Here is a 23,365-nt window from a genome sequence, read left to right on the forward strand (position 1 = left end):
GCAACATTCAGATGAGAACAAATGTTAAATATGGAATAACCACCTTTCCTCACCTCTCATATCTATGGAAACAGATCCTGATATATATATAGCTAACATACACGTGTATATATGTATATGGCTAATGCTAGCATCATTGATATTTGCTGGCAATTGTTCTATTTTAGGCAGCATAGAAGTCCCTCCCTAAAACAAAATGTGGGGTACATAAATGAGGTTTAAAAATCATGCAATAACTGGAAGCCTGGAGAGGAGAACTCAGCCAGCCAACTCGTCTGGTTTCTCTCAATGCTGAAAGAGCCACATGCTTCTGTTAACTAAACTTATTACAACTCATGTCTGCACCTTAAATAACAGGGAATGGATTCAGGGCATGGAGAAAATCCAGCTGGATCTTACCCTGATTTGTAAGGTGTCAGGAGTAACCTATTAATTAACCCCATGAGCAACCCTGATTATTCCTCCCTCTGCCCAGCTCTACCTCACAGGGCTTAAAACCAGTCTTCAGCAGCCCCTGTTAAACCTTGCTCAAAGCTCCAGGTGATTACATCAGGCAAGTTTCCTCCTCTCAGGAAAATGCAGACTTCAGCCCTCCCCTGAGAGCACAGCAGACTGGAGCTCCTTAGCTTGTCTGCCTCCACCTGGCTCTCCAAAATGCAGTCCTGCATGACATGGCTGCCTCTGAATTGCCAGAGGTAAAACTCTAACCTACTGAATGTTCTTCATCAGCTCTGCAGGGCATTCTCATGTTTCACCCACAGCACAGCTCTCATTTTAAAGGAAATAAGACAACTATTCCATAGGTTACAATTGCTTTTCTGGAAGTCTCAGGGTTTCCTGCTGCCCAGCCCAAATAACATACACACACACAAATTCAGTGAGGTACTTACAGGTCCTGCTCCACTTTTTTATCTAAAGCGTATTCCAAATCAGTCACTAGCATTTTTTGATATAAGTCCTGTAGAGCCTGTCTGGATGTCCAGACTTCTGCTGGACCCAGCTTTGAATCTGAGCAACAAGAAAGAAAAAAAACCAAAAAAACCCAGAGTCACACAAATTTATGGAGTAAATCTGATTTTTCACTCATTTACCAAATGAAAGAATAGAGCTCAGTGTTAGATACACATCACCAAACACCTGCTTTTATCATTTTCCTCAGAATAGTGAAATACAAGAACTACAGAGGGGTTGAGGGCTCACTGCTTAACTGAGGAGTCTCCTACAACTCCAGAATTAGATGTGAACAAAGTTAGCAGCTGGCAAGTTAAAAAACAAAACAGGTAGGAGAATGTGGCTCTCCATAAGTTATAAAACGGCAAAATTTCTTGCCACTGGATGAAAAATTTCCAGTGTAGCCAAAAAATAATTAGCAGACAATAAATCCATGGAGGGATGCTAGATAGGACAGTGCATGGACACACACTGTTGGTGTTTAAAGAACACTGTGGGCGTTTTCTAACTCTTCAGTAGCTATCTGCTCTCCACCCCAGAGGGCGAGTGCAAACACTGCTCCCTGCTATTGAGTTACAGAGTCCAATTTCCCATGGCTGCGGCTGCAGGAGCACAAGGGATGGGCCTCATCCCAGGGAAACCATCCTGATACTGATGGTGCAGCCACTCCTCTTGGGTTGGGTGGATCCAGGTGGTTTTAATGGTCCTATGGAGACTACACCAGCCTGCTGCTTTAACTACACCCAGGTGACAAGCACAGCTGAGCAAAGGTTCGTGAGAGAACTAATTGTGCTGCAGGGCTGATTCATTAATATAAACCATTTCCATTTCCCATTAATATATACAGCTTAAATCACAGCTCACAGCATTTCACTGCATCTATGGCTGCACTTTCACAACACGGGGGAGTGCTCAGCATTTCCTCACCCAGGTTCCTTAAAATCACCCAAATCCTGGCTAATCCCAAGTACAGCAGTTCCTGTGCTCGTCTGGGCAGGAGTCTCAGGTCTCAAGAGAGAGGTAGAGACATGAGACCTTCATCTCCAAATGTTTAGAACATCCAAAGTCAACTTCAAAAATATGTATTAGGTATAGGCCAAAGGGGCACAGTTGTTAAAATACTATTTACTTATTTAGATACAAAGGACGAGACTTTAACACAAGGTCACACACTTTCCAGAAAATTCTTAGGAATGATAAGCAAAAGGAACACAAAAGGAAAACAAAACCAGGAATCAAATATTATTAATAAGCTATATAAACTGTATAATAAAGGCAATTACCTGTCATGTCAGCCTTCAGGACTTCTGCCTGCCTGTAAGAAAGCAAAACGACAATATATTAGAAAGCTCAAAATAACTGACTTATGCCAAAGATAATTCATGCAATGGTGAATCTGCTTACAATTCTGCTTTAGTTCACCCCATGCAGGATTTGAGTTACTGTTGGTTCAACAGCATGACTGCTTTTATTTCATCCCATAACAATAGTCAGCTCTTCACTTTTCCCTGCTTATGCCTCCTTCTGAACGAATATACTAATAATGCTCACATTATAGTTTATATTTTCAGCTTTATGTAGCAGCAGCGTCCTGCCAACATTAGTGATAATTGCCTGGGACATTTTTATCAACTCTAAGTTGTCACACATGAAATACAGGAGCCAACAGAGTCAGAGCAACACCAACTCCCATCAGTGTCTGTCAGCCCCTCAGTACAGCCCTCCTGTCCCCCACACTGCACAAGTTTCTGTAGGGAGAAGGGATAAGACTATGGCTTCCCCAATTGCCTCTTTTCCTTGAGCTGCATCCCTAAAGCAATGCTTTGATCAGGCTTCCAAGGAAAAAAAAAACAACACAGTACACACAGAAAGAATGGCAGCTACAGGTGACTACCTACAACTCCTGCACTGAGCATCCTCTGCAAATCCCCACTGCTGGTGAAGGCTGGCAAATAGCTTCCAAAAACAGGAACACTGGGGCAGTCCTCAATAAATAAATGTTCCTGAATGGTCAGTGTCTGGCTGGAGCAGGCAGTGGAGGTGCTACAGTTCAGCACTGTGTCAGCAGTACATAAAGCTTCGAGGAGCAGCCCTGCTGGTCTGTCTGATGGGCACAATTAACCCAGGGCTAATTTGGGTTTGGATCAGACACGTCCCTCTGCTCCTGATGCACTCAGGTGGTGATGCAGATTTGGAGAGTGCAAGCTTTCCACACAAGACATGGAATCCTCCCAGTATATGAAATGCTCCCTTCACCTGCCTCAGAAAAAAACCTAAAACCAAACACAGTTGGAAGACACACTGCCTAACATGAATGTCAGATGCCAGCTTGGAAAAGAATGGAGAGCCAGGAGAAAGCACCAACTGATCCCTAAAGGGGCTGCAGACATCAGCATATACTTTCTCTTGCCAATGTGAAGTTGTGGTGACTGCAAACAGTTTTTCAGTTTGTTCTGGGATCTACCTACTGGCCATAAATTATAGAGAAGGTTATGAGATCCACATGAGAATTAAAAAGGTATTAGAATAGGATATACGTAAGTAACATGTAAATTGTTAAGTTTTTAACAATTTGCAAAATTGTTAAAAACTTAACAATTTACATGTTACTTATGTATAACATGTAAAATTATGTTTATTTTGCAATAATAAAATTGCAAAATTCTTTGCAATTGCAAAATTTTTTGCAAAATTCTGTTAAGTGCAAGCATTATCTATAACAGCTCACCATAGCCACCTCCATCTAAAAAGCAATGGCATGCCCCAAGGGCTTTAATTGTCAGGAACATCTAAACTGATACTAGAAGTGAACCTGTATGCTCCTCACCTAATCCAAATTCAGTAACTGGAAGCATGGAGAGCATTTATTGCCTTTAAGACAACTTCTTTCAATTGTCAGAAAGAAGAGATAACACAGACAAGCAAAGCAAATTTTAGCTATTGTATCAGGAGAAAGCTGAAAGCCCAAGAAACATTTTTCCCTCATCCATACACAGGCAACAAAAGGCACCTAAGTGAAGGCTCTCTGTGGCTGCAGGCAGCAGGATGGGAATGAGCAGATCCTGCCCCCAGGGAGCCAAGAAGAGACAAGGAGGGACAGCAACCTCCTGTGCAGGCTGTGCCTCAGCAGCCCCTGCACTGCTGACCTGCAAGCCCAGTCAGGCCCAGAGCTGAGGCAGAGCTGTGGTGCTGGCAGCCAGCAATGCCACTGCTCCCAAGGAAAAGCTGACTTGCTCAGGTGCTGGAATCTCGCTTTTCTGAACAGCCAGCCAAGTTCCTACAGTCTGGCTCACGCTTCAAACATCTTCCAGTGCTGTGAAGGTCTCCTCTGAGCCGAGAACACAATCTGTGCTGCCAAAGCCACGAATGCTGAGAGGCTCAGCCCCAGCAGGACACGCAGGACTGTGCCCACAGACACCAGCCCAGAAATCTCTTCCAGTCACGAAGGCTCTGCCCTTTAAAAGCCAAGAACTGCTCCTCTGGAAATTTCTTGTGCAGAACTACCTTCCACTGAGTCTAATCTTTAAATGAGGAATGTAAAAGCACCTTTTTTTCCCCCCAGAAATTTGCCCTCACTGCTGCCTAGAGAATTCTGGTGAAGAGAGCCTCAGCCTCTACTGTCAGCGCAACTGCTGACAGGCTCTCTGTAAGTGCACAGACCTGATCATATGGCTAGACCTGAGCTTCTACCAAAAAGAATTATTTAAAAACACTTTATTTTGGAAGAGAAGACTCATGGGCTCACAGAACAAGAGACTTTAGCACCAATCGCTTCACCAGCCATAACACAGACTGCCCTGTATAATTTATAAAATTGCAACAAGCAATACTAAAGAGATTAGCATTGTCATTTTAAATAAAATGTATAGAAATTATTTCAATGCTTCCTAAACTCCAAAGAAATTAGGAGAGTTGACCTAACATTAGTATGCTGCTTCTCATTTCCACCTAGAAACAATTTGTTTCAAATAGCTGCATTCTAAGCCAGGATAAGAGGGGGCAGCCTGGGTACAAACCTTGTTCTGCATCAGTGGCAAAATATTAGCAGAGAGAAAGAGAGGGATGACAGAAGATGCACTGCCTGTTCATTAAACAAACTTTACAATGGGCCTTTGCTGGTGCTCAGGGACTTCTAGTGGGCACCAACTGGAGTTCACTGGTAACAACTGGCAGGAGTTTCTCACAGTGCCAATGGCTCCTTCTATCACCCAGCATTTTTAACAAGCTTTTCTGGCCATATATTTTATTGCACCTCCTCATATTGAATTTACATTAGAATGACTCATTCTGGGGCAAAAAAGGTTGCCTACTAGAAAACAGGGCAGGGCTTGCTTATACACTGTATCATTGCAAGAATATTCTCAGATATCTCCTTGCCCAGTTGGACTCAGCAGTTCAGTCAAGCTTCCCTAAGTTTGTTTTTTTTTTTTTTTTTATCCAAACCATAGTTCAGAAAAATTATATTTCAAGTATTTCCATATACCACCTTGAAATAACATCTACTCTTTATTACTTCCTAACCAAATATGTAAATTCAGCTCTGTGCTTTAGTCAAACTTTAAACTAAAATACAACAGCCTCCCATCCAATTCAGTGAAAATGTTTGATAGCTAAAGGAATTTTCATTTTATTCATAAAAATGAAAAGCTTCAAAACTTTAAAACACAGTAGTCAGGACTGTCTCGCAAGGTTGTAAAGGTATAAGATAAATAAAAAAATAGGAGACAAAAGAAACTTCTCTTCTCCAAAGAACCTGAGAGTATATAAAGTTCTAAAGCCCCTGGAACTCAGAGGCTATATTTAATCTGGAATGAACCACTGGACTTGGCAAAAGAAGACAAGAAAGACACATTTCATTCTCCCTCTTCCAAGTTTTTACCATTCTTCATCAATTAAGTTTTCCAAGTCAGAATAAGAAAACAAGTTGTTTCCCTTGAGCTGGTAAGCAGTACAGAAAGAAAATCCCACAAATATTGGGATGTCTCTCCCATATATATTTTTGAAGTGTTTACCCCATCACACTAAAGAAACATCAAAAGATCATGCAGTCACACCTTCTCTTTTAACACTAGAGCAAGTTTGCTTAATTTGATGTTAAAATCATGTAAGATCATAGAGCCACTTTGGTTAACTATTTTATTCAAGTTTTCCTCTTGTTGCCATGTGACTTCCAACTCTATTTGCATATCACTGAACAAATGGATCTATTTTACCATTGTCCCCAAAAGAACTCATTTCTGTTCCAATATCTGCCTTCAGTACAGCTATAATTCAAGCACTCAATCACAAATTTTCAGTTCTGCATACACCACCCTGCATCTCTAATGGGGCTGTATCCATTCTACAGAAGCAGGGGTCTGCTAACAAGCTTCATTATCAAGCACAGATAAGCCAATGAAATTAAGCCAAACTTCTCAAAGCAGCAGTTTTGTGTTACCCAGCTACCATCCTCTATATTTTGGAAGTCAAGCCTCATTTACACCACACCTCTCTCATTTTCACAGTGAGGATCTGCCAGGCGTGATCTGCTGTGGCACGACAAGTTCTACAAAAAAACCTGGAAAACCCCAGGTCTCACAGAGCCAACAAGAACACCACCCTGCTTTCACCCTTCCTGAACGGGAACTTCACCTGGTTTTCCCCTGACAGCCCTAAGCTGTATCAGTTCTCTCATCAAATCTCAGTAACACAACCCCCCAATGAGGAATTGAGGATTTACATGACTAAAATGGGCAATGAATCCAGGCAGCTGGGCTTATAAAAGCCATCAGATCCAATCTCATTACTAAAAACTAAAAAAAAAACGTGAGGTGGTCAGGAGTTTCACTCCAAGCAGAAATTCAGACTCCTGCAGTTCTCTTTCCTGGAGGTACTGTACCACAATGAAAAGCACCTGCAGCCTAAAGTGCCTCAGCAGGAGGTGACTGATCCCAAGGCTTATCAAGGGCACTGCCAGAAAGTTTTCATTCTTCTGAAAGGGAATAGAAAGATACAGAGAATAAATAGAATAAATGTGTGAAATGTTTCATTTTGGGTAGAAAAGGTAAATTTTCTATACTAGCATACTAAAAGTCAAACACTTAAATTAATATTTTAATTTCATTATTTCAGTATTTGGCAAGGGTCACAGCAGAAAGAACTTCAAAGCAACAACCTGCCATTTTAGATTTTCCTCAAAAAACAGCTATCTTCAACAAAAACTTATAATAGTTTTAATACTCAGTGGGGTTTTTTTCTTTATTTGTCTGTATTTAAGCATACTCATGCTGATTCAGGGCAGGTGGAAGCAGTAGGAAACACTAACAGCATGGACACTGAATATTCCACAGCATATTTAGGGGAGATTGATTGTTCAGAAGCCCCCAAGCATAGTATCCAAGACATCATTCACATCTAGAGTTTGGCACTTCAGATGTGAAGAAAACTTGCTGATACAAATGGTTGACAGTTTTTTGGAAAACAAGTATTTTTCCTTCAATTCCTAAGACTGGCCACTAACACTTGCTAAAATTGAAAAGTTTGTTTTCTTTACAGTTTTTAGAGACTCTCTGGCTACCAATCCTTTACAGCTGGTCCGCTTTGCTAAAGGTTGAATTCTCAAACATAACTCTGACTTCCCTAAGCTGTTTTGCAGACAGTTACTATATCTCTAACTATGACCTGTCACAAGGAAATATTTTTGCAGCAATCTTAGGATTGTGCATAAACCTAGATGGTTATGCCTGAAGTACAGTAATAGCAAACTTGTGGGTAAACTTCAGCTTTTATTTTTCCTCCACCCATTAATTCAACATCACCTGAATACAACAGGCTTCAGACAACAGCTCCTGTTAACACATAGCTTTTCCTGAAGGGGCAAATGGATGCAGTCAGGATTTTGCAGGGGTATATAGCATCCAACAATAATTTTACTTATTAATTTGTGTAAAGACTCTACCTACTCATATATCAGACATGTACTGTTAACAGTTTTACTTCTATAGAACAAGTTCTTACTGTTCCAAACTTCCAAGTGTTGCCACCTAATTTAAATGATCATAGTTTGCACAAAGTTCTAGAATTGCTTGCTTTGGGAGCTGGCAGGTTTGAGTGATGTCAGCTCTTACTGAGGGAGCAAGAGATCTTCAGCCTGTGGGTCATGAAATGAAATGTTCCAGGTGCCTTGGAAGGCCACTGCTAACACACACCAATGAAAAACACCTTTAACAGAATCATCTTATTGTCAATTTTATGTGCTAAGTAGTTTCAATCTTATTATTCCTCTTACAGGCAGCTGAAGCCAGGGTACAGCTAATTTCCTTGACCTGCAGTTTAATCAGATTATAGCGGTAGATCAAAGCCACAGAAACAAGTACCTCATCACCAGTAAAAACAAAAAAACCTATGCTTCTGCAAGCAGATATAAAAGCAAAGCAATCACCACCTGAATACAAACCCCCTCCACAGGGAATCCTGCTCTATTCCTTTTGTGTTGTCACTGTGGCTGAGGAGGATGTCAAGAAATGGGGACACAGAGCACGGTTTTCCTTAATCCCATCTTCCCTCCTTCTCCTCTATTAGAAGCAAGTCATAATAATCATCCTCAAAACACAACTACCAAAAGCAACTCTTTCCAAGTTTGATCAGAGCTGGCAATCCTCCTCCTTGGATAAGGGTAGAAGTACTCTTGCAGTCAGCTTCATTCAAACTCATTTTCTTTCTCGTTTCACGGAAGTCAGTTTCTTTGTCTCAAGATTTTAAAACAATGTGCCCCAAAGGTAAAAGCACTCCTAAGGAAAGTTAATGTGTTCTTAATCTCTGATTTAATCTACAGAGAGGGAAATACAAACCTCCTACACTGCTCAGGCTTCTGGCATTCCACTGCCTCCACCAGACTCTCTGCTGTCCCCCTCCTTGCACAACCTGGAGTCAGAACATGAGCTAAATGCCTCAGAAATGAGGTCCAGCCATTCAGGATCAGCAATATGCCTCCATCTGTCCCATAGAACTCCAAAATTTATGCCAGGAGAGTAACCTGAAAACTATATATCCAACAACCTGGATTTTCCAATTCAAGCAAGAGCAGCTGGCAATAAATGTGATGTTAGGACTACCTCAGGAAAGCTCAGCTGTGTTTCCATAGTAATTTTTTAAAAATACTGACTATGCTGTTCTTTAACCCATCATCTTGACCTACTAGTTAAGTGGAATTTTATTAATGACAGAGGGGATAAAAATAACCTCTAAATGGATGCTGCCCAACAAAGAAAAGCACAAAAACTCCAGTCACCTCTAACTTGTTTACCTTCCAGGACCTGACAGCATAGCTCCACAAGTAACCCTGACAGTATTTTCAGTATAGAAAAATTCTGGTTTAGTAACAGTAATAAGACTTTATTAGATATAAAAAAAGGCATGCTCAAGAAATAATAAATGGATACTTAATACCTTCAAAAGAAAACTTTTAATAGCAAACAGTAAAAAAGTAAAACTTTTGTGGAATACCCTGGCACATCCATACAGTCCTGCGTTTACTACACTGGCTGACAATATGTCGGCTTTGCAGCTAACCTGAGAACAAGTGAAAGGCAAAACATTTAAGATCAAATACAAAATCCATCTGTATATCTCTTCCAATTTTTACACCATCCCTTGCATAAAAAGCATTTTTTTCATTTTTCAAAACTAAGGCAATCTTAAAGGTACAAGTGCACAAAAACTTCAAGACTGCCCTCCAATCCTCTCAGTCATTGACAGCCCTCTCCCTTAAAGGAAGTTAGACACCAAAACAAAGCTCTGCTCCCTCACTACCCACAATAAGGAACTTTGGGGAAGCACACAGAAGGGTCACCAGTTCTTAGGGCTGTAGTCCCAAGAGGGATGTGAAAGGTTTACAACTGAACTTGCCATGTTAATTCCCACAAGGTTTTGAGACTGAACGAGGAGAAGCAACAGAATTATTTTCTGAACAACCACAACCCCCCCCCCCCAAACTATGCCCTTGTAATAAACATATAGTGTGATGTTTGCTCTTGCAAATGTTAAATGTATGTTTTAAGGTTAAAAGAAATTCTGTTAAGATCTGGTGGTTTATTTATATAAATTATGTAATGTTGAAAGTTGATCTCCAACCATTGGGGAAGTTGAAGCAAGAAGGACTGCACAGACTCCAAGGGGTGGGATGAAGGAGGAGCTGGTGCACAAATGTGGGGAGGTTGCCTGGTCAATAGCATAAATAAGGATTGCTATGGGCGTGGGCCATGTGCTTGTCAATAGCATAAATAAGCATTGCTATGGGTGTGGGCTGTGTGCCTCTGGCTGCACTAAGCACCCAGCACTGTCCCTTTTTCCTTATTCAGTCCCTTATTGTGGTTCAATAAACTTTTGAAAGTTTTAAGAAGTGAGGAGTCATTTCTCACACCCTTTTTTCTCTTTCAAACCCTGGTGAGAGCATACACTACCAGGTCTCAGTGCTGATAAATGTATAGTAACACCAGCAGTAATTTGCTATATTACAGTTCCTGACTTGGTAAAACCACTTGCGTTAAGGGGCTGGAAACTGCAGACAACAGATGTTAGAACAAGTGAACATTACTTCTTTTAACAGCTTTTGCAATGAAAACCATTTCCAGAATTACAGAAAATGCAGATATCTGAGCACTGAGATCAGCTTCAGATGGGTATCATCAAATCAGTTTCACAAAGTTCTGCTCCTCAAGTCAGCCCTGCATAAGCCCAAACAGGTGAGGCAGGAGCTACCAGCCCTCCTGGACACTGCACAGGATCCCCCAGACAAGTGTAGAGAATCCAATTCAAAGGAAGGAATTGCAGTCAGTTCAGTGCCCCACTTGCCATGCAGACAAAATGTGCCCTCTCACCTGCCCACAGAGCTGCAGAGCAGTGACACACACCACACATTTCCCTCTAGAAAGGCCACTCCACTTTGCATCAAGAGGACAAGCGCAGCATCTCTAAATTCTGACTTTCAGCTCCACAAGTTTCCTGCTGCCTCCAACCTCCACTAACAGCTTGGAATATAAAACTCAGATCTCTTGCTCATTTCTGGTGTTCCCTACAGAACCCCTTCCTCAAACTGCCCCTTGCACAGAGGCAAATGCTGACCTTTATGCTCAGTAAGGCTGGAATGACTCCAAAACAGAGGAAAGGATCATTTAAGAGGAGCCAGTTACTGGGAATTTGAGATACTGTCCTCATTGCTAAGCAGCAGATGGATAAAAAGCAAATCCATAGATGGTACCATCAGAGGTGGCAGAAATAAAGCCCAAGTAATCCCTCACACTGTGTTTGTAGCAGGTTAGCTATGACAGGTACAGTGGAGTTCAGTGTTTTCAACAGGTGCTCTCCAAGTCCTTAAACTAAGATCTATGCCCAGATAGTCAAGGCCTTCCAAAATATAAGCCTTAAAGCAAAATTATTGATATTTAAATATTGTGGTCATTCAGTAACTGTAAACTGGTTTTTGCCAATCCCATTCATTTTATAAACTCCCAATCACATCAACATCACACAAAACACACATCTATGCACAAAGATGACATACCCAAAAGTTTAAAAAGCTTTTCATTATTAAGAGGTTTGAAAGGACACCACATGGTACACACAAGCCTTGACAAAAACACACCTTGATTACATCTGGATATGATCCTAATTGCAAGCTGCATCTTAGAAATTATTTTCAATTTTCCATCTTGAAATTACATGCAAACCATACTCTGAAAGCACAGTAACAGCAGAAGGCTGAACACCAGTCAGGGAGAATATTATACCCTCCATTTATGATAATTAAATGGGTACTCAGTACATCATTGCCAATCATTTACAGGAGTCTCATTAGCTGCTCCCCATTCTCTATCACAAACACATAGGCAATGCTGTTCTGAGATAAATTTACTTTCCAAGCAGAGAATATTCAAATAATTTCTGGCTTAGCAACACAAAACTCACCTGCAGTCTTCTACTGTTGGTTCTCCTCAGGTCAGGAGTGGTTCATGCAGAAGGGCTGCTGCCTACAATACCCAAGCCCATCACCAAAACACACAGTACTCCTGGAATGTGGGAAGTTACTCTGTTCTGTATTCAGCTGAAGGGGAAACCTATGACCAATCCAACCAGCTCAGATCTAGCAAATGTTATTGGCACAGAAGGAGGGAAGCAGATGGATACACTACTACAAGAATTGTCCCCTCCAGGAAAGGTGCACCTTGAAGCTTTGGGAGCCCATCAAACACCAACAGGTCTGGAGGAAATCCAGCCTGTTTGAGGAGATGCAGCTCCATGGCCCAAGTCCAGCTGAGCTGTGCAGCTCTGCTCCAGCAGGCCCAAACTGCCTCTGAACAGGATCTGCTGCCACCATTGCCCCACTGAGTGCTGCCAGGTGCTCCCAGTTAACCAGTAACCTCCTTTCCTGTTTTGAAAACTGATGGATTGGTTAGGAGCAAGCATCTGAGTAAATTTATAACTCCCAAGGTTAAATCCACTTGCGAGGCCTAAATATTTTTATTAAAAAATGAAAAATTATTTCAAATTTAAATCTCAAGACCTAAAGACAGAGTCCTTTCTAGTTTTATGTCAGAAAAGTTCACATGATGTTCAGCTGACTAGAAATCAGTATCTGCTTTATGAATCATATATGGAAAAACGTGGGGGTTTAGCAGACCTTTACTAAACATAAACTGTAGAAAAGAATAATGCGAATGCAGTTTTCCAGACTGCAGTCTCCCTTTCAGCAGTCAGACCAAACCTCATTATCTGCAAACCTCATATCCTGCAAAGGCTGAGGAAAAGGCTCCATAGCAATGGATTAACACATCCCACCTGAAGATCAAATCATAAACCTAGAAAGGCCCTCCAAAGGTTATAGAGCCCATTCCATCACCCTGATGTTATTTCTGACAATCATTTAGTTGCTTGTTTTTAAAGTCCTACCAAGTCCCCTCCATAGCCCAAAGCAGCACCCTGGACACTGCCAAATCATTCCCACATGGCATAATGCCCTGCCTTCAGGAACTGCTCAGTGCCTTGGCTTCACCCACTCCAGCTCCTTCCTGCCACCAAATCCCACAGCAAAAATCACCAGCCTTGCTCAACCCACTGCTACTTCTGCAACATGGGGAAGGGTAGTGACTGTCCCTCACTCACAGAAAACATTCCCTGAATCTTTGAGGCATATTAAACAAGAAGAGACAATGCCATCAAAAGATTCAACATGTGACCACATAGTTACCAGTTATTAACTCAGTATTTGTGTGCTACTCAGGCTGCACAAGCCAATGCAGCCCCTGCATTCCACTTTGCAATCAACTATAGAGGGATTTCATAGTCATTTGTTTTGTGTAGTGTACCAGCATGTCCAAAACAAGCTTGAAAATAGAATAATTTTAGCACTGTGCTTCAGCATTTGACAATAAAGCAGGGAAGTGAGGTGAATCATGCTACTTTAATACCAAATCTGAAATCCAAATGTTCAAGAGCATTTCCCATTATACACAAAAAATTTCCAGCACCTGAGTCCTTGAAGTCCCAAAGATCTTCATGTCTGTTGGATCTGTCCTTCCTGAAGACAAAACACTCTTGACCCACATCACCTAATGCTCCAGCATAGCAATTCTCAATTATTTCAGGAATTAACGCAACCAGTTATGCAGGACAGAAGATACACTTTTGTAACCATCTTTAATCAAAGAGTACAGAATTTTAACTGATCTTGAATGAGTATCCCCAAATTCTTAGCACATAACATAATGTTACAGGCAGACACAGCACTTTTTTTAGTGCTGACTTCTGACTGGCCACCTATGATGGAAGGGACCAAAACAGTCTGTAGTTGCACAAGCAGCATCAGCAAGCACTTGACATCTTCATCAGAAACATACTGGAAATATTATTCTGGGAAATTTTAAGCCTTAAAGATTATTTTAGTCCTTGATATCAAACCCAGAAAACAAGTACTCCAGCTGAAGTCAGAGCAAGCCCCAATCCCCTACAGATGTCTTTGCCCCAAGCCCCATATCTCCTGCCATTTACCTCAAAAGAAAATTAATCTCTAAATTAAACAGTCATGGTATGTTCAAGCTGGGTGGAATACCTGCCAGACGTTCATGCCCTGGCATAATCTGTGTGACATGCTCATAAATTAAGGCCTGCTGTAATAATTCAGATGCATGTCAACAATGCAAATTAAGGCTTTTATCACTTCTAGTTAAAGATTTCACATATATGTTCAACATTTCACCTATCAATGGTATTAAGACAAACTGAAACACTCTAGATTTTTACTGCAAGTCCACTCTGCGTATTTTAATAACTGAACTTACAATCATTAACCAATATAGACATCTCACTTTTTAAAAAAAAATTGAAATTATATTTCCTTTATTTTTCTAGTAACTGGAGCAGTATGTTTGAGCTCTAAGAGCTGCTTTAGTTTTCATGTTTTTATACACTTTTGGTGGGTCTGGGTCTTTCTTTAATACTTGTAAGTGTGGTTTAAATCCTTTGAACACAATTCTCACCAACAGATTGGCTTTTTCCTGAGAATATCTGGCTGGATCAAGTCTCTCTGCTCACAAGTTTGGTTATGGCAATGTCATCAACAAGAATTTACACTACTTCAAGACCAACAACTTCAACAGCAAGAAGTCTTGTCCCATTCTTCCTTCTCCATAGGCACAGAGGATTAGCATTTCCATTTTCAGTTATTATTAGGGTAGTTTCGAAAATCTGCCCTGAAGATCCCTCATAACAGTTCAAGTGTACCTTGAACTAAGAGGAGGAATGCCCAAAGGCCCTGCCAAAAGCAGTACTGCCTGCAGAAGGAACCAAAGCTGTCAAAGTTTGTTTGGGTTAAAAAAGATTATCACAGTCACAGCTGTTGGACACACAGCAATATCCACATGCTTTCTCCACATCATGGCCAGACCAACACAGGACATGGCAAATCAAATCCCAGGAGAATTTCACTGCAACAGACAGCAGCACAATTTACAGGACTATCATAAAACAAAGAGAAAAAATGGTTTTCCCAACAGATTTATCAAAAATGCATTTATTCTTCATGTGCAGGGAAGTTAAGATGTGGTAAATAACGCAGCACAGACTATGGGGGGGTCCAGAAGGCCCAAAACAGGCAGGCTCCAAACAAACTGCCCTTTGCCATAGCCTGACCAAATAGGAACAACTCTCAAGGCGTCATTAAATCAAGACATCATGAAACACCAAAGTCTGAAATAAAGATACTTAATGCCCAAAAGGCCCGTTTTTCTGTTTTCCAAAGAAAAAAGCAGTTTCCTTTAAGTAGTTCAGGAAATGTTCCCCAAAGAATCAGTCTTAAAGGTTCCACATTCAAAATGCATTTCTCATTTTCTAACAGCTAGAGAGTAGCTCTCAGATAATTCAGCTGTACAACAAGCAGGGCCTGCAGACTCAAAACAGACAATGCATCAGAGGAGAGGATAGGGAGAAATAAAATAAAAATCAGCTTTACCCATACCACCATCAGACAAAGCAGAAAACTGTTCAATGAGGCTGAGCACTACAGGACACTTTCAGCATCAAAAACATGAAATAAAAAAATGAGAAATAGACTGCTGATGTATTCAGGATATAGTAAGTACTTTCAGAAATATTATCTTTGTTTTCTCTGAAGATGGAAGAGAACATGAATTCTAGCAGGACTCCTAGATACCTCAAGGGTATCTCTGATTTGAGTCCCATCAGTGAAATTCAGTCTGTCACCCACAGCTCTGTAACAATCCCAAGAGATTCAGAGACTCCTCAGCCTTCTGGCTCCTTATGATAACCCCTTGAGTGTAGAAGTGTGAATAATCCCAGAGAAGTCCGACTGGAATACAGAAAGGAGGGAAAGCACACCTAATGCCACTCCAAAAAGTTTATGCCACCTCAACTCACAGGATTACACTGATCTGAACAAGCACCTGCTGATTTAACTCCGAGGGATTTAAATATCCAGCTTCACAACATTGTTTAAGCCATTTCCCCCTCATTTGGTCATCTGGGTAGTCCCCAAGTTTACAATGAAAAGTTCATCTTGAATTCAAATGGGAAGAGAGGCAGTGGGCAGACAAGTGTAGAAACGTGGCCCAAAGGCAGGACTTGGAGCAGGGCTGCACAAGTGGCAGCTGGTGATGGCTCCAGTACAGCTGTAATGCCTCCAGCAATGCCCTGCCCAGTGCACTCCAGTGCTCAGCAGGCACACACAGACAAAGCCACCAGCCCTCCACCCTGGGATCATGAGAAACGATGGCCCAGAGTCCTCACATCACCTCACAACAAACAATCTGTTATTCCTCTATTCTGTCCACAGCAGTAAGATGGAGAAATAAGTTACCATATCCCTCCCTGAGCACAGGAAAACACGTGTTTTCCCAAACACCACTGAAATTTATTACCTCCCTCATAACACATTAAAAAGTACAGAATCAAAGTATGCATCTCTGCTAATGATTTTAAGGAAAAAATCTGTGGGTTTATTCCCCTCCTGGCTGACAGCAGCTGTGCAGTTTTTCCAGTAAGATGAGGACAATCCTCAAGTTCAAAGTAATGAAAGCAACAACTAGTGTCCTCCCACATATATTCCTTACAAATTATAGCTTCATTCTTTAACTGCTCTTCTACCAGCCTGCTGCTATGAGTGAATCTCTGCTACTGTTGTGAAGATGAAGAACCCATAAACCTCTACAATCCCCAGCAGCTCCTCATCCAACATAATCAGATCCTACAGCAAATTATCCACTTTTCCCTCCCCAGCCACCATGCACTTGAACTGCAATTATTTCCCTTCTATACTCATTTTTGCTGGCTGAGCAGGGCAGGGAACATGCCAAGGTATTTATCCATCAAATCACTGACTTCTCCCATCAACCCAACCTTTCTTTCTCCAACAGGAAATGCCCACAGCAGCCAATGTGGCAAACTAAAAAAAGCAGGGAAGCTTCAACTTCCAGATACATTGACTTAAACAGATTTACGTTGCTTAAATTAAAAGTTTGTGATACAATTCAGTGCCCATATCAGTTTATTTAGAGGCCAAAATAATCTCACTGACCAAGCTATGGTTACTTGTTACAACTTCTTAGGATAGAACAGACTTTACAAGTAGCCAGAATATCACAGTATACTTTACACTGAATACTTAAATAAAACAATTTTATTTAATTATTTTATTTATTTAATTTAGCTAATTCACCAAGAAAATGTACTCTCTTACCATGCATTGAAATGAAGAAACTGAGGAAAAAAACCCCCTCCAATCCCCATACTCAGGGATGGGGGCAGCCTTCTCAAAATGCTTTGGTGCCCTCCCTCATTAACACTTCAGACAAGCATCACCTGGTTTTACTGCTACAACAGAACTTTCTCTTTTCCAATAAAGATCAAACTACATAGGAATATGCAGGTTAGAACAAGAACTAATTGCTACAGGAATCATCCCTGCCATCAAAAATAAATAAAAAAATAAATACATGAATACAGCTGTAACTTTACTTACACTAACCTGCACTTCTAGGTCACTGGAACACTGTGGTGCAAGTAACCTCACAGCAGATCACAGAGTGTAGTAAGAGCACACACTGTGCTCTGCAGCAAGGGGAGACTCTCAGCCCAGACTGGAAAGAGGGGTATGCTTTGTGGACAGTGAGACCAGGTAAATTCTATAAGGATGATATTCTATATATAGCTACAGCCATATTCCAGGAAACACGACACTATTTACTGGGGCTGTGGGTCAGTGAGCACTTTATTGATAATGAGCACTATCACTCCAAGCAGCAGTCCCACCCCACTCTTAACCAATAGTGCCTCAATCCTGTTGCACACAACTTTTGTCAGTACATCTGTAGTAACACAATGAATGGGATCAGGAAACCAACTTGGACCAAGCCCCATGGGTAAAAAACAAAACTAAAGCAGTTTTAACCTAGTGTGATTCCCCAGTTCAGCTTCTTTAGACTTGGCCATAAACTCATAAACTTATGCCCTCAAATCAGGGCTGAGGGTGAGAAACTTCCATCAAGAGCTGTTCAAGTTTAAAACCCACCCTTGTATGGCCAAGCTTTTGCCAAGTGCTCAGCAAGTCACGTTCTCTGGTTACTGCACCCTCTTCTCCCTGGCACATGTTCACCTTCCTGCCAGCCCCTCCAGCAGGAAAATACACCCAGCACCTGCAAACCTGCCCAGGCACTGCCACCCCTGCTGCTACCTCCCTATGGAGGAGCATGGCCAAAGCCCAGCACAGAAACCAGCACAGCTCAGGGCAAGTTCTGCAAGTGCTGCTTTACCCCAGCTGGGCTCTGCCTGCTTCTCTCTCACCAGGCACATTGCTTTAGATCACCCACACATGATCACCTAACCAGCTAACTTTCACAAACTTATCATGGCAGCAACCAACTTCAGGACATTTCAACTTGTTTCCTCAGGAATCTAGGTTTAAAAAACAAAAAATTATCACAGGTGTGACAGTGGCTTTAGCACAAGTTGTCCCTGGGTGACAGGAGAATGCTCAATAATTTGGATGCCCATGATAGGAAAAAGGGAACAAGTAATTGCTGCCCAGACACCTGAGGAGTATGGTGTGAGTCTTGGGGCTCTCAGCAAGATGAATTTCCTTCAGCAGAAAGCTCAGTGGGGAACTGCTTGACACTTTTTTGATTGTGATTCTTTTCACTTCATAGGTCACCACAAAAAGCTTGTTGATCCTAAGTAAACAGCAGCCATCATCAATCTTTGCCTTTTTAAATCATTATTCTCACCCTCAAAGAAGAATAAGAAGTGTTGCTCCTATTAAATATTGGCAGAAATTCTAGTTATCAAATGGTGGAGACATCTTATACAGAGAAAAAAAGAAAAAACTAGAAGGGAGACTTGATGTTCCCCAAAGAAAACATCAAGCTATGAGGGCCCTCCTGGAAGGCCAAAGCAGACCCCACTATGTCTCCCCTGCTTAAAATTCAAGAGTAAACACTGTATGAAAGTAGCATAAATCATTTCAGAAAACAAAAACCTGGAGGGAATACTTTCCAACACTGATTTGGTCATGTTCAGATACCAACACAAACCAAGAAAGCTGTGGAACAACTGGAGCAGGGTCTCCAGAGCAGTCAGGGCTGGAGCAGAGGCTGTGGAGCCAGGCTAGGACAGTGTGAGGCAGGGAAGGCTCCAGGGCACCCACAGCTGCCACATGCCTCCAGGGAGGGCACTGCGAGGATAGATCCAGGCTCTCCACGTAGGAGCACAGGAGACAATGGGCATAAGACAATACAGGAGAGGTTCGGACTGGATGTACAGAAAATCTTTTCCACCACAAGGATATTCAAGCTGCCCCAAAAGGCTTAAATGTCTCCATCCCTGGAGGTTTTCAAGCCCTGGGCACTTGGTCTGAGCCCAGAGCTGTCCCTGCTGCGAGCAGGAGGCTGGAACAGGAGCCTCCTGAGGCCTCTCCCCCCGCCTGCCAGCTCCAAAAGTCCATTGCAGGGACACAGAGTTCTCTGTTAAGAGGTTGGTTACATTTACTAACTTTTTCCTTCATATACTCCCAAGATAATTAAATTACTGACTTAGGCCTGCTGAGACTCACTCAAGCAGTATTCTGGTTGGTGCCTTTCCAGCACAGACAAGCATCACCTCTACATCATCCTGACCAGGAATCAGTACCAGAACATGCTGACACACAGACTGCAATTACCTCTGCTCCAGCCTCCTTCTTTAACAGAGAAGAAACTCTGCAAAGAGGTGTGTCACAGGCTGGCAGACAGCAAAGGAGTAACCATGAAGAGACACAGCAGATGCACAAGTTAATGGAGCTACTGATGAGTCTTCAAAAAAGAGACCCACAATTTGAATTATTAAAGCAGTCAAACCTTTAATGAATTTGGTTATAGCCTCATCATAAGGCTACAGGAAACTACCTACTGGTTCATCAGCACTGGAATTTCTAAGCAGTGCTCAAGCCCTGTAATTCAAGCACTTTTTATTCTACATTTGTGCTTGTGCACAGTTTACCAGAGCAATGCCACATTTAACTGGTAACTGAGCTCACATCTTTTTGAAATGCAGTTGAGACAATCATTTGTCAAACTGCTAAACTTCTGAATCCTAGTTAACTCCTTTTTGAACATTAACATAAAATTGGCATTGAAGATCATTTCTCTAAAGTGAATAAACACGGACTAAAGCTCAACACTGGCTTATAAAATGGATGTGCTCAGAAGTTTGTGCTATTGTGTCAGAATTCCTATCAGTGATATTTTGCTTAAAAGTGACTTCTTTTATATCTAGCAGGATACATGAAATGTCTAGTTTAAGACAAGTGCCCTGTAAGATTAATTAGATTTCTGGGGAGTACTTGCAGATTCCCCAAGCAGCACAAATAGCATGGATACAAATTTTCAGGCAGTGGCAATGAACAGATTCACCTCAACAGGGAGACTTGAACAGCGTCCCTGTTTCCTAAAGTATCTTTTAGGTTCTTGTCTCCTAAAAGAATCCTCTGAAAGGTCTACTCACCTTATCAGATGCAATGCAAATCTTTGAGAAGTGACTCAAACAATTACTCCAGTGAAGTATGTAGGAAACTAGATGGGAGAGAATATACTGCAATACTCTTGACAGATGACTTTGAAAAGGATAAAACCGGGAAAGCAAAAATCCCAAAAATCTATCGCAACATAGGAAGATGACTTAAAACGGACTTCCCTACAACTTTTCAAAGACTCAGTACATGAAACCTGACCTTATTTGCTCTTCCTGGAAGACTTCTGTAGGGGGCTCATGTGTTCCTCAGTTCTCCCAGGTTGACTGAAGGGGCACAGTCCTTCAAGGATAGCATTTTAAAATAGCTGATTCACACACATACAGAAAGCAAGAACCCAGAAGTGGAAGAGTTAAGGTAATCCAGCTAAAAGTCCATTCTTCCCCACTCATCTTTTCAACAGCTTGATTCTTGCAGAGTCATTATTTCACTAGGTATTTAATCACTACATGCTCACCTTAGAAATCTGTCTAAAATCCAAATACACTGAAAAATGATTTCTTGCAGAAACTTTTCTGTGCCTCCTTAGTGTTAAGACAATGAAGACAGCAGAGACTGCTTGCCTCATGCCTTCATTTGGCATAACATTTTGCTAAGCTGCCCTCTCACATTGTTACTCTTTGGTCTATTCCTTTCTCATTACAGTTGGATTGAGCCTGTCCTGCCACAGTAAAAAGGAGCATGCCCTCCTCCTTAAGACAGAGGACTAACAGAACTGGCTCTGAGAGTCTGAGGCTTAATTCCCAGTTCCCTTTATGAGCTTGGGCTGCAGCAATCTGCAGCTGCATTTCTGCCCTATGCAAATCAAACAATTTAAATGAACGTTCTGTGGATGCAAAAAGCATTTCACAGCTTTTCAAGGAAACCTTCCCCAAGCACACCTTCTGCAGAGAGAACAAACCCAAATGGTCTTCAGAGGCAGAAGGAAGGTGATGACAAGTTTAGAAGAGGGACTGCCCTGTTGTTTTAGGAAGAGAGCCCTTTATAAAGGTTCTTGGTGACAGAGACACTGACTGCAACACATTAGTTATGTGCACACGCTCCAGTCCTGTTGCTTTGGCACAATATAAACAAAGCAGCCAGGAAAAAGCAGGAACAACCCAGGATGAGCTGAAGTGTGGGAGGAACAAAGAGAGGAGAAACTGGTGATTCCTGCCCACAGCTTGCAGGAAGGATTTCCAGCTTGGCACAGCAAAATGCTAAGGAAGAGCCTGGTGGTGCAGGAAGGTGACAGGAGCAGGGACATGTGTAACATGTACAGCTTCCCACAGCCCAAAGGACACATGCACTCACAAGAAGGAACAGGGAGCCAGATGTTACAATATTATTAACACCTGTCCTACAATAAAAAAAGTCTTTTACTGATAGAAGATTGCTAATAACAAAGCATTTTAAAGCTTTGTCATGATGTAAGAGGAAAGAAAGAATGAAGAAGTTTCATGACAACATAGGTGTACTCACCTGGAAGAGCAAAAGGTCATAAACTCACTATTAGATAAAAAAGATTACATTCTTTTCGTTTTTGAAGATATCAACTTGAGGTAGGATCTGGGATAACAGAAGGCAGCAGAGGTAAAAGACAAGATGAGGAGGAAGGAATTTGGAGAACCAGCAAGGAGAGACTGCTGAAGTGCTCCAGAACTTTGTATAGAAAGTGCTTTTGAAATGTAAAATCCTCACTGAATTCACTCCTTCTAAATCCTTCCCGAGCCCTGAACTCCTCAGAAGGAACGTGCATGCCCTTTTGGCATACCTACTCCGTTTCCATGAGGTGTTCTGGAACCATCAGGGGTGACACAACACGATCAGCCTGGACACTGAGTACTTTACAGCTCCTGAAAAGCCATTTGTAGCACACGACGCTGCTCTCCAAAACCACTAGAGAACCACTAGAGAACGAGCATTTGGGTATAGGTTCACCCAAACGCTAAGTTCACCCCAAAGCCTATCAAAGTTCTGCTCGTATCACCGTGAGCTATCTCTCGTGCTCTCGACTTGAGGCACCGGGGACCGGTTCTGTTTCAAGGCACAGCCCTGGCAGCCTGACTCCGCTCCCAAGCCTGGGCTGCCCGTGCCCGACACGGACCGGCTGTGCCAGCCGTGACTGGGGACTCGCAGCTGATGGCGAGGGCTGAGCCACGGCTCCGGCGACTCCCGTTCTCCCAGAGCACCTCCCGGGGCTGCGAGCGCCGCTCCCGCTCCACAGCCGGGGTCAGACCTGGCGGTGGCTCCGCAGCGCTGGGTTACGGGGCCACCCCGGGGGAAGCGATGGGGAATTCCGCCCGGGAAGCCGCCGGACTCTCCCACCCTCCCAAAGCACCGGCGTGACCTTGCTGGGGAGCCCTGGGCCATGCGGCAGCCGAGCCCGGCCGCCGGGGAGCTCCGGAGCGCGGCGGCGGGTCCCGCACACCGGCCCGGACACGGCCCAGCGCCCCGCAGAGCCGCTGCGAGGCCCGAGGGCTCCGGGTCCGCCCGCTCCCCGCCGCTCCCGGTCCGCCCGCCGCGCCCCGGAGAGACTCACCGGAGATACTGCGCGCACAGCAGGCTCATCCTCCGCCGCTCGCCGCCCGTCCCGCCGCGGCTCTCACAGCCCGGGCCGGCCCGCCGCCCCCGCGCCACCGCCGCCGCCGCCTCCCGCCGCCGCCATCTTCCCGTGCAGGGCCCGCGGGGAGGAAGGGGCGGGGTGTTCCCGCTGTGCGCTCCGGCCGGGCAGGCCCGCCCGCGCCCCGCCGGCCCCGCCGCTCCGGCCCCTCGGCGGCCCGGGCAGCCCCGGCTCCGCCGCTCCGGCACCGGCGGCGTCCGCTCGCCGCTCGCCCGCCCCGCCGAGCCGCTGCGGCCCTCCCGCCGCGCCGGCCGCGCTTCCGGGCC

At 43.1% G+C, this 23,365-nt stretch overlaps 1 protein-coding gene across 1 annotated transcript in view; it reads right to left on the reverse strand.

Annotated features, from left to right (window-relative positions):
• Nucleotides 1-23,068, reverse strand: part of SMG7 (SMG7 nonsense mediated mRNA decay factor) — a 51,287-nt gene extending 28,219 nt beyond the window's left edge. The window contains exons 1-3 of the mRNA XM_058808990.1: nt 23,019-23,068; nt 2,235-2,266; nt 891-1,008 (exon numbers count right to left, since the gene is read on the reverse strand). Of these exons, the coding sequence (XP_058664973.1) occupies nt 891-1,008; nt 2,235-2,266; nt 23,019-23,047 (179 nt within the window). The 5' untranslated portion in view covers nt 23,048-23,068. The remainder of the gene's footprint in view (nt 1-890; nt 1,009-2,234; nt 2,267-23,018) is intronic.
• Between the last annotated feature and the right edge of the window lie 297 nt (nt 23,069-23,365).

Source organism: Ammospiza caudacuta, chromosome 7, assembly GCF_027887145.1.
Source record: "Ammospiza caudacuta isolate bAmmCau1 chromosome 7, bAmmCau1.pri, whole genome shotgun sequence".
Taxonomy (NCBI): domain Eukaryota; kingdom Metazoa; phylum Chordata; class Aves; order Passeriformes; family Passerellidae; genus Ammospiza; species Ammospiza caudacuta.